Genomic DNA, 16,809 nt, shown 5'->3' with positions numbered 1-16,809 from the left:
TGCCCACTTGACAACATTTTTATGACAGGACAGTCTAGTACGGCAAGGGGTCGAGATCCAACCCCTCGACGGAGAACTTGAACGAATCGTTACGTGAGTAGCTCCCGCCGACATCAATATCCAACCGTCCGCGAATGCAGTCGTCGAAGTCAACATCAGCGTAGATGATGCCCTCGTCGTCTTCCCACTGCGGTCCAGCTAGGACGTCGCCAAAGGGGCCGACGATGGAGGACCCGCCGCGGGAGACCCAATCTTCCGATTTAAGAGCCGGTTTCGAGGCCGTCTTGGTCTTGGTGTTGGTGGTGCCGTTGGTGCGGTTTTCATCGCCGGGAAGGACAATCTCATTGCCGTCTTCCACGATGATGGACTTGCGGCGGTGGCTAGGGCTGGTACTGGTGCCGTTGGAGGCTGGTTTAGAGGACTTTTCGGGGAGGGCGATTTCGAAACCCTCTTCCGTGAGGCACGAGTTGCGGCGCGGGCGGGGGTAGACGTCAGCGTCTGGTGCCTCTTCGGCGTCTTCGATACCGCTGTCGCTGCTCTGCGCTACCGATGTCGTTGTCGGCGCGGAGGGCCTGGCGGCCATGTTGGACGAGACGACGAAGCAGCGACCCTCGCAGGCGACGGTGCGCATCAGCGGGAGCCAGGTGTCGCGGCCGTCGGCTGTGGGCGCGAGGTAGAGGTTGATGTTTTGGGCGTAGAGGGACTGGCGGAGGAGGGGCATGTAATTCTCCCAGCAGATTGCGGCGGCGAGGTTGATGCGGACGCCCTTGATTGTCGTCGAGACGGCGCGGAGGGTCGCGGGGGAGCCTTGGGCCCAGATTAGGCGTTCCGTGGCAGTCTTTCGGCGGAAGTCATGTCAGTTCCGCTTGTACTGTAGTGAAAAGAGAAAGGGGGGAGGAGGGGGGGTTGGAAACGTACGGGCATCACCTTGCGCCTCTTCCCGATCATGCCCAGCTTGGGACAGACGTAGACCACGGAGCAGTACAAGCTCCCGCCGGCGCGCTCGATGCACCCGACGACGAGGAACACGCCCGCCTGGGAAGCAATCTTTTCCAGCGCCTCCCGCGACCCGTCGCCCCTCTCGACCTTTTCACCGGCGGCATGCTGAGCGGGCAGCTGCTTCTTCACCCACTTGTCACCGCCCCCGGCGCCCGCATCGCCGACGGTGTCGCCGAGGTCGACGGCGGCGTTGAAGTAGGCGAGGAACTCGTCGCGACCCTCGGGGGCGCGGGAGCCGATTTTGGAGCCGAAGGAGGCGCCGCGGGGGTAGCCGGCGCCGAGGTAAGCTTCCGGAAGAAGGAGGAGGTCTGCGCCGGCTGCGGAGGCGCGGTTGGCGAGGGTGGTTATGTCGATGAGGGTTTGAGCTGTTGTTGCCGCGGTTGCGGGGGATGCTGTTGCGAGGCGAATTGGAGGCATCTTGACTGTTGTTGGAGGTTGTTGGGTTGCGAGTTGATGAGTCGGGTAGTGGTGAGGGTGATTCTTGTAAGTGGTGAGACGCGAGTGCGGGATGCTCGGTTTAGAGAGGTAGGGGTCCAGCGAGGGGCGGAAGCTTGAAGCGACGATATCCGAACCGTTGCTCAGTGAGTCAATACAGCCAGGGCGGTGACAAGAGCCCGGTATTTAGATAAGAATACAATGAAGTTTTCCGCGGGGGAGGACGGGATTTGAGAACGGCGATCCGGGGCCGGTGAAGAAGAAAAGGAATTAAGCAGAATCGGGAATGAGGCGACTTTCAAACACCGAGCGAGGGGGGAACGCTATTGCTTCTACAGCAGGTAGAAGGCCCCACGATGCGGATGCCAACGGAGGGGGAGGGGAATTTTGTTTGCTGGCAGTCGATCGGGAAGCTTTACCTTGCTGGGTACCTACAGGCTACCTGGGGGGACGTCATTCTTTAGCTACCCCGCAGCAGGTGGGCTGACGGTGGACCAGAAAGACCCCCGGGAAGAGATCCACGGTTCGGCAGGGTCGCGTGAGTTCTAGGTTTAGTCGCAAATTTGGTGGCACTTGGGCCTAGGAGACCCTTGCCCCTGGCGTTTGTGACTTTGTAGGTATTCGTAGCGGGTATTGTCGATCGTGGGTTAGGGGAGCCGTGGGGACGGATGGAAGCAACGATGAGATGTGGTTCATATGGTTGTTCGTCCCAAAGTACATCGATTCATCAAATACCTTACTCAACGAGGCGGGAGAGGGACAGTGCAATTTTATACATTTGGCGTCCTTGCTGACTCGGCATGTTTAATTAGGGATTTCCCTCGCGCGAAAGACTAAGAAATTTCTTGCGCCTCATGATGCATTGGCCGTATAGTTCCTTGTGCCCCAAGTCGTCAATCCGCGTCGGCGAAACCTGCGGGTTGTACGTTCAAAGCCGTATTGAAACATCTTTTCTCTATACGATGAGCGGAGAGTGAATAGTCAGACATACTTATAACGGTATTGAAGTTTTGCTAGATCACGTCGGCTCTCAATTTGTCCCACCCCACGAAACAAACGACATCGACGTGAGTCAACTCTAGCTTCGTACTCACGAACACTTCATCAAAGTAATGCTCGCTGGACATTTTGTTCTATAGCCGTTTTTTGGTACAGACATTCTCGTCTCGTTTGGATAGTATTGAACTACTGTTCTGTCAAGCGAAGCAAGTTGTATTCTGGGTCCTTCAACTTTCGTAACTAAGGTAACGTTGAGAAAACACGTTTCTACGTCTGAGGCTTCTTAGGAGATCTCTCTCCAGGCCTACCAATGTCCATTCTGCAAGTGTACTCCCAAGACCTCGCCATCCATAGAAACACGATACATGATAATTTCTCCCATCACATCACCCCATTCGTATTCCTTCTGAGCCTCGTAGCGCCAACATTCTCGTTTCCCTTCCTCACAGCCCCTCTTTCCAATTAACGATGCGCATTTCGTGTAAAAGGCCATATTGCTTAGCGAATGCTTGCAGATCTCGAAACAATTCCATTCGTTCCTGCTCTTGTCTTTAGAATTTGGCGATCAATCTAATCTACTTTGGACATTAGGTTGTTATTCAGATTTCGTCGCACAAGTGGGACCGCCTTCGTGATCGTGTCGGTCAGGTGCTGATTCAGAGTCTGAATTGCTTCCACCATCATCCCCAACCTTCCCAGAGTCGGACGCTCTTTCTCGATGTCGTCGTACCTTAGAAGACGATGATGTGCCGGGTTGCCGGCGAGGTGGAGGTTGCGATCGTGCTGGGCCATCGGCCTTGCGTCGGACGTCTCCAGCAGCATTCCAGGATCCTTCCGGACTCGTAGGTAAAACGAAATTCTCTGCTACAGGTATTGGCGATGTCTCTGGATCCTTATGAATGCTCTCAGCGGTCACTGTGGCCTTCAACGTAGACTTTAAGGGGTGAGTCGAAGCCTGAGACGCCTCTGACGTGTATTTCGAGAAGTCCTCGGAAGGCGCCATTGCTATCCCCAGTGGATTCCTCTGGAACAACGGTCTATTTGAGTGATTCGAAAGAAGAAACGAATTGTTTTCAGCGCGCAGTCAAGGATGTAAGGTAAGGTAAGGATGGAGAGAAAGAGGGCCGGTCGACTGCCCTCGACTGATGGACTGATCTGCTTGTAATAATCAATCTCCTGTTCTTCATTGACTTTTCAGGCACACTTCTGTTCAATCCGTGTCTGGGACACCTGAATACTCAAGTCAAAAATGGCTTTAACAGAGCGGGGTTCCATCAAATCGCTTTACCAAAAGTCGTCTTCGTGGTGGTGAGGGATTGGCCGGGAATCGGCCACGACTGGTTACCCCAGTGTGCCTGGTGAAGACTGTCTTATCAGCTCATCTGCTCCGCCATGTTGGACGCATACTCCGCCAACATGAACTTTTATCTTCTGGTTCACGAACACCAAACACGAACTAATGACGATCTCCCGCCCATCGAGAGATCGCAGCCCCCTGGGGTCCATCGCTTCATCTCAATGTACGCAACTCGAAGCTGGAATTGAACGAGCACAAACCCAACCCTCTGAAGAAGAAATCCAACGCGCCCCATGGAGATACCTTAGTTAAAAAATCCACTGGATTTCAAAACAAACCGAATTCCTAAGATCGTATAATGATTTCTCTTTGCTTCGTAGGTTCAATTCTCTTAACGTACGGACATCACTGGTCTTACAGGATGAGATTTCCGTACTTGAGGAATAGGTAGATACTCAAGACCGCATATACAACGAGGAAGCTCTAGAAGGCTATAAAAATGGTACGCTGAGAGAAGACGTGGAAGATCGCTCTTATTTTGTCAGAACAATACCCAAAAAGCTGAGGAAATATAGCACGATGGCTCCTGAAAAAGCTAGAAATAGACTTACAGCAACTAGACGAATTTCTGACACAGCAACAGGCTCTCCGGCAGCTTTCTATAGCGCCACGACGGGACGTCAAGAGTCTACGCAATTGGCATCATAACCACGAGCATAAGGATATTTCAGAGAAGGAGCAGAAGTACCTGGAACGTGACGAAGACCTTGTGGCTCTAGCCCACGAAGAAAAAACCCCTTTACGACAAGTTATCGACGGATCTCATCGACTGCGAACACTTTCCCTGTGGAGACATAGAGAGGAAGAAGTTGCTACTTACGACAAAAGAGAGGTCTCTTACTATTCCGACAAACGGATGGACAATTTCGCCTCGGCAGTCATCATTGCCATCGGAGTGCTGATGCTCATCACGCCCATATGGATACTTCAGGCGCTGACAGAGCTGAAGCCGAAACTTGCAGTCATTACGATCTTCATCTTTGGGTTTCTGCTCGTCCTCTCCCTGGCCATGGTTGCCAAGCCCTTCGAGGCGTTGGGCGCCATTGCAGCGTATGATTCTCCTTGTAGTCCCAACGACAGGAAGTTCTATCGCTAATATGAGCGTAGATACGAGGCAGTACTGATGGTATTTCTTCAATTGCAGTCGGAGGGTTCTCAAACGCAAGGTGCGTCGTAGGCTCACAGATTTGGGTGTTACAGGGAGGATTGGAACGGAAACTGGACCACCGAGCTTTGAGAAGGTTGTGAAAGCATCAGAGAAGCCGATTTCACAACCGAAGTACACCCATCTGAACATGTACCTCATCCAGAGAATACAAGAGAGCATCGCAAGGTCATTGTGCTCCTTAGAAGTCATCAGAACGATCTGACATTCGTATTTCATTACATTATCTCATCCACCAAGTTACTCATATCAGCCTTCTTCACCCTCGCCTCCGTAATCAATAACTCCTTCGGGAACCAGTCCCCCAACTTGCCGCCAGGGAATCCGACCCCCTTCTCCAGCACCACATCATCTTGACCCGCAATCATGACCCCCAATGCCGTCCCGCAGAGCCAAGCCCAAACCATTCCATCACCGCAATACCCGGCACTAACCCACTGTCCCGCCTCAGCACCCTTCCACGAATCCTCCTCCTCCTCCTGCTCGTCAACCACCTTCGCAACCTTCTTCACAATTTTATCCTTCTCCCTCTCACCCCTCTTCAACCCAAACCAAGAAGAAGATGAAGAAGAGTCCTTCTTACCCCCCTTGGCCCCCGAAATACTCGCGGGAACTCTCCCAACAAAAGGCGCCATATCCCCCGTGACACCCAAGACACCGCTCCACACCTTTGTCACATCGCCCCTCCACCGCGCCCCAAACACCGCGCTCATCACCCCAGAAACATGCGCAATCGTCAACCCGTCCGTACCAGAGTCGTCGTACACGCCAACCATGTCCGCGCCCTCACCCGCGCTCCGCGCAAACCCGCCGCCCAGCATCACGTCCCCGTTGGGCCGCTGCGTGACGTAGTCGAACGCGCCGCCTCCGTAGAGAATGCTCCACGACCTGCTCCCAGTTCGGCTCCCGTCCCGCCACCGGAATCCTCCTTCTCCTTCTTGACTACTCTGCTCGGAAGAGGACGTCGTCGTCGTCGTCGTCGTTGTCGAGGAGGGACGCTGAGCCGTCATATGCGCCTTCACACCCGCCATCTTCCCCCTCAACCCCGGCAGAAACTGCCCCGCGTGCGCGTTTGTAGCGTGGACCACATGCCTCGCCCTAATCGCCCCCCTCTCCGTCCTCACAACATACGGCCGGCCGCCCCCATCACCACCACCAACATCCATCGTAACCTCCTCAACAGCCGTGTTCATCTCCAAGCTCAACCTCCCCCCGCACTCATCAACCAACTCCCTCCAAACCTTTGCAACAAGCCGATAAGGCCACATCGCGCCGGCCTTGTACACCAACCCGCCCGCCACATGGCCCCCCTCAACCCCGAACCGCGCCTCCGTCTCCTCCCGCCCCAGCACGGCAATCTCCACCTCGGGAACCCACCTCCTCAGCTCCTCCACCTCCCTCTTCCCGTCCTCAAACCCCTTCTCGTCCAGGAAAAAATCCACAGTCTCGACCCGCCTGCACTCCGCCACCTCCCTCCCTGCTTCCCCACCGACCTCCAACACGGCCTCGGCCGTCCTCAACGCGAACCTCGTCAGCCTCGCCGCGCCCTCTTTACCAAAATACCGCGCCAGCCGGGGGAACAGCTCGTGCGGACTCGCCTTCACATGGCCACCGTTCCGCCCCGTCGCGCCGGCACATAAACTCCTCGCCTCGAGCACCACGACCCTCGGCCCCTTCTTGCTTCCTTGCTCGTTCGATCCATCTGCTGCGGCGGTGGCGGCGGCGGAAGAGGTGGAGGCGGTATACAAACTCCTTGCCACAGCAGCCCCAGTGATCCCGCTCCCGATGATAACAACGTCCGCCTCCCTTGGCAAACTTGCCGAGCGGGCGTCCACAAGCTCTGGAAACGGCGGCTCGTCGAGCCAGTACGAGCTCGAAGGGTTCGCGTGCGGCAGGCCCGGCGGCGCGTTGACGCGCACCAGGAGAGCCTGGTACTGTTTGTTCAGGTCCAGGAGGAGCTTGGTTACCGCACCGACAGTCTTGGTCGCGCCGCGGATGGCGGAGAGTACCGATCCCATTGCCTCTTTTCTCTTCTCAGGGACTTCTATCTTACTCATGATGGAAGCGAGTCGTGCCTGCGACGTTTTGTAATATCAATCACCACTTCCTCTTATATTATCTGAGGTCGGATTCTGAACTGAGAGAGAGGGAGTGTGGGTGTGTGAGGGAGAGATGGAGATGGAGAAGAGAAAGCACTGATCAAGTTCGTCATGAGACTTTGGATGAAACTGACGTACGAGGTAGGTGTGTATGCTGCTAACAGACTTGGGTATTAAACTTTAGTGACGTTGGAAGCTTACCTAAGACACCCGGGCCTCAAGGGGCCGGCAATCGGCAAGTCGGAAACATGTAAGGAGGACCGTAGCGTTCACTAAGTTTTCCCTTCATGAAAACGAAGAGCCGAGGTACCACTTAGGTGAGCGTAAATCTAATCATTTTGTCTAACTTCTAACCCTAATCCTCAAGTAATAAAGAACGCCTCAATATTGTTCCGAAGAAAGCCTCCCCCGTCACTTGCCTCGTGTGAGCGGTCCGTCACAGCCCCTCGGCGTAACACTCACGTCAGTAACGGCACGTAACGCAGCAGCCGCCACTCAACATGAGAGACAAGAAAGTGAAATACAAAACATCTCAATTGCCTTGAAATCTGTATTGTGACGCCGAACCGATGCCGGGTATGTTGTCAAATGCCGCCGATGACTCCGCCGTATCCATCCCATCCGTCCCTTAAAACCCCAATCCAGAGTATTAATTCCCAAATTATCAACATGAAGAAAGAGACACGACAACCTCTCCCACTCATCATTCGCTGACAGACCCCTCGTCATCCGAGACGTGGTCAGTGTCAATGTCATCACCATCCATTCTGTTGCTTCGTCCATGACAATCCAGACCCATCTCAGCCCGAATGTCCTTCTGGATCTTGAGGAAATACTTCCTCAACGTTCGGAGACCTCGAAGGAAGCCACAATCCGGCTCGTTGGGATGCCGCGGCGGACACGGCTTTCCCTCTGCAAGATCGCCCTTGGTTAGGCTGTTTGCAAAGTCGGCAATCTTGAAATCGATGCCGCGCTTCTTCTTTTGCTTCTTCTTCTCTCGCAACGCCGACGTCTCCTCCGTGTCGGTTGCAAAGTCAGTCGTAGAGTCATCAACGACTGTATCGTATTCATTACCCTCGTTAGTCGTGTCGCCATCGTAAAACATGAGGAGACTGGCGGCGTAGAACCGATAGCCATCCAGTCCTCGGACGATCGACTCCAGGTGGTCCAGTTTCTGTAGGATTGTCGGAATGTGCCGCAGGATGCTCGAGTAATCGACGCCATCATATAAGAACCGCGTCAAAGCGTCCTGGAACTCCTGACCGGCTTTGAGGTCCCGTCCAAAGTACTTGTCCTTGAAGACGTAACTTTGGCTCTTGACATCCCAGACCTGAAGTCCGCATACACGCACGCCAAGTTCACGCGACGTTGTCCTGGCACACTTGCCCTGCTGCGACTTCTGCTTCTTGGGCGTGGCCTCAACACCGTATTGTCTGGTGCCCATCTTCAGGTCCATGATACAGGGCCGTTTCATGCCTGCGGTAAGATCTTCCAGCAGGAGAAAGTACTCGACGCGGGAATCCCGTTGCGTTTGTGCTTCCTTCGGATTCACAGGTCGCGGGATTCTCCGGAACTCTTGGGTCGGACTAGGCACCTCGGACGGGACAGTTGACGCATACGTAGAGTGATCAGCGTCGGTAGGGAAGTCGGCTTGAGATGCATCGGCAGCAGGCACTGGGAGACTCAGTTCTTTCGCGGCACCTTGACCAGCGTTTGTGCCATTTGTGCTGGGCGCTTCGATCATAGGCGAGTTCACTTGGGACGTGATGAGGGACTGCCCGCCTTCGTCTTCACCTCTATAACCAGCGTCATCCGCCTCCTCCCAGTACTTGAGATGTCCTCTAGACTCCGTGACTGTTCGTGGCTTCCGTCGAAGGCCTGTTCCAGAATATCGTCTCTTTTTCTTTTGCGCAATGATCTTGTCCGCAAGAGTCTCCGGCTCCGGCGCACTGGTGCCAGTCACATCCTTGACATCGCTATCCTCGGCTTCGGCTTCAGTAGCCTCAACATGGCCCTGGCGCTCCATAGTGATGCTCTCTGTAGGTGGCGGTGAGGAGCTGCTAGGCCGAAGCGGGCTGGGCTTTGGAGGGTTGTGGCCTTCCTGGGCAGACGGATCTTGCCTGCGCACTAGGTCAGGGACAGAGCTAGCAGGCCTCAGCGTTGGCTGCTTCCTGAAGGCCATTGACTTTTGATGTGGGCGACGATGCTTGTGGATAGGGATTGGCTGCTTCAGGAAGACGTCGTTGAACACCTCGTTGCGCAGCCGCTTGTTGACGGTAGTTGCACCCCAGCTATTCGCATGCCGGTCGTCCAGGCTAGGCCTAGTTGGGGATGCCATTTGGCTCTGCTCAGGATTATCGAGTAGACCAGCAGATAATGTGCTGCGACCCCGGGTGGATATGACGACTGGAGGGGGCGTTGGCTGCAAGAGATTCCGGGGCAAGATATGCCAGTTGTCGTCAAAGGTCACCGTGGGAATTGGCTCGGGGGCGGAAGAAAGCGATTGGCTAATGATGCGGCGATGGTCCTGACTCGGCTGAGACGCGCTGGCCGAGTTGTCGTTGGACCCGTTGTAATTGGTCGTGTCTGCTGACGCCGTGACACCGGTCTCTCCGGTCGGCTTCCGCTCCAGCAACGGGGCATCATCACGCTTGTGGGTCGACTTGCGCCGGGGTTGCTTGTGGAACGTCACATTCAGCACACCAATGTACCGAGGGAGGAATGACAGCAAATCAGGATGGTCCTGTTCCACATTTTCATAAAATTCATTCTCTCGATTGTTGAGCTGTTTACAAACAGCCCTCTTGGAGAAGCGCCAAAGCGTGGTGTGGCCGCCGACCTGGTGCTTGTAGGGGATGAGTTCGATGGCCTCGAGAGGCTCTTTCTGTTCGACTTGGTGATGGTGTGCGTGGTCGTCAATGTGCGCGGGGATGTGCTTCGGTGTCGGTGGTTCTGGCTCTTCTTCCACCATCACGTCCTCAATAGTGCCAGGCTGAACTTCGCGGAGAGTTATGTTTGGCTCTCCAGGAAGACGCTTCAGCTTCGGCTTGTGAGAAGGCGTCTCAGGAGGCTGGTCGGGAGATAACAGCTCATCCTCAGCCTCAGGCTCATCGGCCTTCACCAGCCATGGATGGAAGTCCTCGGCTCTGGCTTTGGATGTGGTGCGACCAGGCGTCTGCCTCGGTTTGGCCACGTCTCTCTCGCGTTCGGCGGCCTCCTCCAAGCCAGGGTGCGGCACAAACACAGCTGAAGAAATTTTCTCCTCGGAAGACTCGTCTCCCTCCTCGTGGCTTTCTCCATGGTCGCTGCTGTCGGCTGACAGACGTCGGGTCTCAACTGCTCCGAATTCTTCAATCAAGGGCAGCAAAGCGTCGCTCTCTTTGTCTCCATTCGAAGGGCCGGCCTTGTTGCTGGTCTGCCTAGAACCTTCCGTATCCACCTTGTGAAAAATATCACCATTGACCTTCCTCAAACCGAAATAGTCTTGAGTGGGCGAATCGGTCAAGATGGGGGTTTCGCCGGCCTGAGGCGACTGAAGGGGAAAAGTCTTGACTCTTTCCAGCTGCTTTGGCACCCAGTCCTTTTTGTCAAGAATCCTAGGAGAGGGCTGAGCACTGGAAGCTTTGGCGAAGTCTTCGATGGCAATATCGGACGAGAGCGGCTCCTGCGAGTCTGGACCCACGGGGGGCTTCTCCTTGGACCGCGGCTCCTTTCTACGTCCCGGTGTCTTCTCCTCCTTGGGCAGCCCTTCTCTAAAGAACCGAAGGCTGTAGCTGGCCTTTCGGCTGCGCCCGTTGGGCTCGGCGCCAATCATGGCTTCGTGGACGGACTTCTCCACCTGGCCATCTTCTTGTCCGTCGATGGCCTCACTCGACCCAATCGACCATATTTTCTCCGGTCCAACGGAGAAGCGCTGCTCCAGTTTCTTGGGTCGGCCCTCCGTCCCGGGAGTCATGTCCTGGTGAAGTTTCTGGTTCATTTGAGCCACTGAGCTGAATGATCCTTCTGGGCTGGTGGAGTGTGAATGTGCTCTGTTTTTTCGTAGTCCTCCCTGTGCTCGCATCTCCGGGTCGACCCGCTCCAAGGACGAACCCCTGCCGCGTGAGCGCGTGCTCTTGAGAAAGTCGCGGTGATCCAGCAACATTGCCCGAATACCCTGGAAACTGGCCATGTCGTAGGTGGGCGATGTCATAATCTCCATGTCGGCGTCGGATGGCTGGGCAGCGGGGTTCGGGTTAGCAATGTCGGAAGGGTGTGCGATGCCGGGTTGGGGAGCGCTTCGGGGAGTTACTGAGGCGCCATGGCCGGGAAGGGAGGGAACATTGCGAGGGTCGACGGCGAGAGGATCCAGGCCAGAGGCGGCAGAGGAGTTGGGGTTGGAAGGGACGAAGTCGGCGGTGGGCGAGGGCAGCGAGCGGGTGGACAGCTGGCTGGAAGATTGTGATGTTTGATCTTGGTGGGAATGTGTTCTCGAAGGGATGCCGCGAGCTGAGGCGAGGGCTTGGGTTAGCAAGGACGGACCGGACTGCCTCGGGAGAGCGGCAGGGCCTCGGGGCTTTTTAATATTCGGGTCGACATGGTTCGAGACATCCTGCTGGTGCTGAGTGACAGCGGCCGTGGCAGGGGGTGGATCTGCAGCTTGGGCTAGGGGGGTGTCTGGAACTTGAAGTGATTGCGGGAAGACTTGAGGCAGAGTTTGTTGTTTGAGAGCGGCAGCGGCAGTAGAAGCAGCGGCCGGGGTAGCAGGACCAGCATCAATACCAGATTCGGTACCAGTCTCGTCGAGACCAGTCGCGTTGGCGGCTGGATCTCGAGAACTAGGACTTAGACTGGACTTGGGACTGGGACTGAAGATGGGGGCGGAGGCGGAGGCGGAACTGGGAGTGGACGACGACGACCAATGCGCGGGGCTCACCAGGGTCGCGGGTGCGGCATTTTCGGCGTTACGAGGCGGGCTGGACATGAGGGAAACATCTGGCGAGAGTCTGGACGATATGGGAGGATTGGTCGCCGATTGTTCCTGGGGTGGCAGAAGGGGGAATCGTAGGGATAGAGACCGGCGTGGTTGCGTCTCCTACGTATGTGAGTGAGTGAGTGTGTGTGTGGGAGGTTCGGTAAGGTGTGAGAATGGGAAGGGAAAGGAACGTCACGACATGCGGCGTAGGCGAGAGGAAAGAGTAAAGTGGGCAGGCTGGGAAAAAGGTGTGGGCACAGGATTGGACAGTGGCAAGGAGGGAGCGAGCGAGTGACCAGAGAGGAACGGGACAGGACAGGCCAGGGCCCGGGGTCGGGAAGGGAGGCCAGGGGGTGGGCACAAAGTAGCAGGTGCCTGAGTTTAGGTTAGGTTAGGCTCGGTTCAAGGAAAGTGAGTGAGTCCGATTGTGTGAGGAGTACCTCAGTGACTGGTGGGTGATTGAGCGAGTGAGGTAGGTACTGATTGAGTGCTGAGATACCGGTAACATAAAGTATCTTAGGAGGTGTGCGTTGGGAAACAGGGTGAGGCGTGTAAGATGGAAAAGCAACACCGGCACCAAACAACCCAAACAAGGTCTCAGTGCCAGTGTGGAAGCCGAAAGAAGCAAAAGAGGGATATAGAGGTACCTTGGGAATAGATAGAGCGCGAAAGGGCCAATGCGATGCGATACGCTGCAGTGTGCGGCGTGGGCTCGCTGCGATGCGAATCTACGTCTGTGGGCGGTGGAGGATTGTGGGCTGTGGGTGGGGTTTGCTGCTGCCCCGTGGGCTGAGTACCGTAAGGTATGTGGATGCACCAATCTCTTGGGTTCCGGGTCTCAATCTCATGAGACTGGACAGAACGATCCGCCACTGCCAAAGTGGTTGAGCAATGCATAGTCAACTGCATAGTCAGTTTGTCGGAGGGTCAGTCAAGTTGAGGAATCCCGGAGAGTTGGGGATGATGGGTGAGGGGATACATCTGAGATGGGAATGTGTGTGTGTCTGGGTGTGCGCATTTCGAGGGACAAACACCATGGGCAGTCATTATCAAAGCAGCCCAATGTAGCCTCCCGGCGAAACTGCAAGAGACGGTACTTGGAGATGCGCTATCTCGACTATCTAGGGTAGTCCCTTTTCCTACATCGTCATAATCGAATGCGGTAGATCCCAAGAGAGAGCACGTTGGGGTTTGGGGTTTGGGGTTCGCACCTTTTGCTGATAGCAGCGGGGCCTTAGTCTAGCAGACAGACGGCGCGGCGCCTGGGAGTGGAGCAGTGGCATAATTAGCAGGGATGCCCAGGGCCCTGGGGCCACTGATAGGGTGGTCGTCACAATATGGAAGGTACATGCAAATGAGGGGCTCGCTAGCCCGCGGACTATGTACCGAGGATAAGGACGAAACCTCGAAAATGACACCCATGTACACTTTCCCAGTAAATGCACGTGAGAAATACTTTGTATTCCTCCCACGTGTGGAAAGTAGTGGCACCTGGGGGGAGAACAATCATGACGGGTGGGAAGGAACCACCCACGCAATTCATTCAGGACGGAAAGCGCTTTCCTCTGGCCTTTTGCTAAAGTTTGAAGCTCCATCTGATGATGTACTCACCTACACGTGTAGAACCAGGGCAGTTCAAGCATCGAGACAATACCTTGGGGTCAGTTCCCATCGGCGCGGCAGCGGATGCCAACCCAATTTTCGACATCAACACCACCTTGGGCCAACCCTCGCTCATCCTCGCTTCCCAAACATGACTATACACGTGTAAGTCGACATTGACCCGGTCGAATTAACTCTTGCCGTCAAGTACAGCTTGCCCCGACAATGCGAATCACCCGCCGTTGTTGATGACACACAGCAAGCAAGCAAGCAGATGTCCAAACAACTGGGTATCTTATGCTTGGCCGCACGGCACCTCACTTCATCGCATCGCAATTAGAATAACACCGTCGCCTCTTCTCCGTACCTAGCCAGCTTTGTGCAAGTCAATCGAAACAAGGCCATACCCCCGTCGCTTTCGTTCCCACGGCTGCGGGCGCCCCTGCGCGACCCTAGTCGCTCCCACTATCAACCCGGCAGCCCTTCGTCTAAACCCCGCTTGCACGGTGTGACGCCGTCCACGGGACTGCTAACTTGGCTCCCGGAGCCCTCCCAGTCAGTCCCCAGCCGCCCGTCTAGACCACTGGACAAACCTCACCAACGCCAGGGCATCGCTAGCACGGAATTTTTCCTAGGTTTTGTCCTTGGCTCAATCCTGAATACACTACCTTCAGGCTTCAGAGGCTTGGGTCTTGGGCTCCAAACGCCAAACGGTTGGAGAAGCCCCAGCATTAGCCAGCATCAGCCAGCATCAGCCAGCATCAGCCAGCAAGAGGTATCCCACAAAGGAGGAGTCGAACCTTCATCCGTTCCGCCATTGGGATCATCCACCGGCTGACCTCCGTCTGCCTGCATCTTGCCTGTAGCTAACCCTGCAGGCTCTCAACAGCCTCGTCCAACGTTTTGAGTAGCCTTTGTCCTAGGTCTTGGTCACGGGAACCACTATTACCTAAGGTAATTGACAACCCCGGATCGTCACCGCCGGACCTCTACAGATACCACGACACGACTGAGCTCCCGCCATGATGTAAGCAGCGTCATTGCGTACTACACGTACACGACAGTATCTCGGATCCGTTCCCCGGCTTAGCAAGACCTCAGACCGCAAAGTCCACCGCACAATGCCGGCACAGCTGGGTTTTTCAATTCTGCCTCCCTTTCACCAACACGACCAAATTGCCCGACCGCTGATCCCGAAACTTCCTGAGAGCACGTTGTCATTCCCATCGATCCTACAGGCTCGTCCCAAAAGCCAGCCACAATTGCCATTGTCTCGCTTGCCGGAATTTGATGTATCAGACGAGTGCTTGGTCGCGCAAAATGATGGCCGCACAAAACGAGATTAATGGTATGCCACTCAGATGGCGGAGTACTCGGTCTTTCGTGTACGCGGACTATCAATTCCATCCAAGCAGAGCCAGAACTAATTAGCGTCTCTTAACACCCTTGATAATCATTTTTGCCGGACCCCCTGATGTTTCCCCAGGATCACATACAGGATACATCGCCAGAGCGGGCCAACCCTTCACTCACTAGCTAGCGTTGCAGGGCTGCTTGCTCCCTTCTCCTCACTTGTTTGTCCGGTGTCCGGGTTGCTGACCGGGCCTGAAGATGGTTCCATCCGTCATCCGCGAAGAGCAAATGGATGGAAGCTTTCTTCCAGTTGGTGTGGTTGCACTGCGGCACGGCTTCATGAGCATGTCCCGTTGGCATCGAAATAGTGATGACCAACTCACCAGCACGTCCCTATATCGTTAGCCATCCAGGTGTCATTGTAATAGTGGCCGGTTGGATCCGCTTTCGCAGCACGACTATCGTAAATGTTCCACAGCATCACATTAGTCGATCAAATAGGTACAACATCTACCGATCACCAAGCACACAAGGCACAATACATGTTGGAAAAGAGGCCGCGGTCGGTTCCATCGGACCATGGGCAATCTCTCAAAGTCGCGTCGGCCCTGTGTCGAATCTGCAAGGTTCACAGGCCCGGCCCAGGCCACTCGCCTCGATTTCAACACCATCCCTCCCTGTTTCGTCGGTCTGCGGAATGGTTTCCCCGCCACAGGCAGTCGAGACGGGACGGAGCCACGGGAGTGTTTACCTACGGTCTAAGCCAAACGCAACTCGCTTTTCTGACACGTCTCAAAAATATCCACTGCAGATGCCAATGTTTTTACAGCTTGAAGGGTTCCATTCCCCGTCTCCGGATGTCTGGAGGAACAAGCTCGCGCCAAGCCCCGTCCGCAACTTATCTGCCAGAACTCCAACGGACCCTTCGTCGCCAATCATCCGACAACGTGCTCGTCAGACCGCCTCGCACCAGCCTAACCCCAGACCGCAACCCAACGTACCACCCCGTAACTTGCCTTCGATCTCATTCTGAACCGAAAGCTGCCCAGAGCTCTTCAACTCTATGCATTGAGCTAATCCGCCTTACATTTGAACAAGGCCTTGCCACACCGTGCGTGCGCTTACGTAGCATAACTAGTATGACAGGCTTGGAAGACCCGCGCGGCCCTCTGGGATGATCTACCGGGTAATAAAGAGTGCGTTGCATGATAGCCGCGCCAAAGATGGTACTCTGTTCAGACGGATCTGTCTGTATGACCTCGTTACAACCGACTTGTATCTCCAAATCATACAACATTGCGTGCTTATGGCGTCTTGATGGTGCTCAGGCGTGATGCCAACGATTCGGCTTGACTTGCCCCAAGACATGATTGGATGCTTTTTTTCTACGGATACTATGTACACGTAAACACTCTGGACTTGCTTTTTGTTACTGGGCTCTAATTAGGTTTCAATCATATCTTCCTGACAAGGGTTAGCCCGCTTGAAGTCGAGCCTCGAGGGCCGTCTGACTGCCTCCTATCACCCCACCCACGTGAGGAAAGCATAGCTTTGTGAGCGCTGAGATCATGACACCTCGTCTCAGCTTGCTTTTCCCCTGAGGCTCTGCCGGAAACCATGTCTCCCTTCCCCGGACTGCCAGAGTGGCGCAGCCGCTTCATCGTCGCCACCGGTCCTGGGGCCCTGAAATGTTCCTGCCGATCGCTTTGAAACCCGCCCAGGGGCATGGCCTGTCTCTTCTCTTTGCGAAAGACCCAAAGGCTTCCTGTCGGTTTGTCTCGAACCAACGTTTTTTGTGATGATGGACAATCCTCATGGAGCTTTCTATCCCAATTGAACGGCCACA

At 55.2% G+C, this 16,809-nt stretch overlaps 4 protein-coding genes across 4 annotated transcripts; 1 reads left to right on the top strand and 3 right to left on the bottom strand.

The window, feature by feature from the left end:
• Positions 1-34: 34 nt before the first annotated feature.
• CORC01_02350 (carbon-nitrogen hydrolase) lies at positions 35-1,416 on the bottom strand (the record flags this gene model as incomplete). Its single annotated transcript, XM_022614000.1, has 2 exons — positions 35-838; positions 919-1,416. The coding sequence occupies 2 exons, from the start codon at positions 1,414-1,416 to the stop codon at positions 35-37; spliced, it is 1,302 nt and encodes a 433-aa protein (XP_022479498.1).
• Positions 1,417-3,825: 2,409 nt separating this feature from the next.
• CORC01_02349 (uncharacterized protein) lies at positions 3,826-4,886 on the top strand (the record flags this gene model as incomplete). Its single annotated transcript, XM_022613999.1, has 2 exons — positions 3,826-3,933; positions 4,374-4,886. The coding sequence occupies 2 exons, from the start codon at positions 3,826-3,828 to the stop codon at positions 4,884-4,886; spliced, it is 621 nt and encodes a 206-aa protein (XP_022479497.1).
• A 287-nt stretch (positions 4,887-5,173) lies between these two features.
• CORC01_02348 (FAD dependent oxidoreductase) lies at positions 5,174-7,012 on the bottom strand (the record flags this gene model as incomplete). The annotated part of the gene is made up of 1 exon (XM_022613998.1): positions 5,174-7,012. The coding sequence occupies one exon, from the start codon at positions 7,010-7,012 to the stop codon at positions 5,174-5,176; it is 1,839 nt and encodes a 612-aa protein (XP_022479496.1).
• Positions 7,013-7,757: 745 nt separating this feature from the next.
• On the bottom strand, positions 7,758-12,017 carry CORC01_02347 (inositol polyphosphate kinase; the record flags this gene model as incomplete). The annotated part of the gene is made up of 1 exon (XM_022613997.1): positions 7,758-12,017. One exon carries the CDS (start codon positions 12,015-12,017, stop codon positions 7,758-7,760), a length of 4,260 nt encoding a protein of 1,419 aa, XP_022479495.1.
• Between the last annotated feature and the right edge of the window lie 4,792 nt (positions 12,018-16,809).

The sequence above is a fragment of the Colletotrichum orchidophilum genome (assembly GCF_001831195.1).
Source record: "Colletotrichum orchidophilum strain IMI 309357 chromosome Unknown Scaffold_13.1, whole genome shotgun sequence".
Classification (NCBI taxonomy): Eukaryota; Fungi; Ascomycota; class Sordariomycetes; order Glomerellales; family Glomerellaceae; genus Colletotrichum; species Colletotrichum orchidophilum.
Note: the sequence above shows the minus strand (reverse complement) of the source record. Positions and strands in the feature narration are given on the sequence as shown.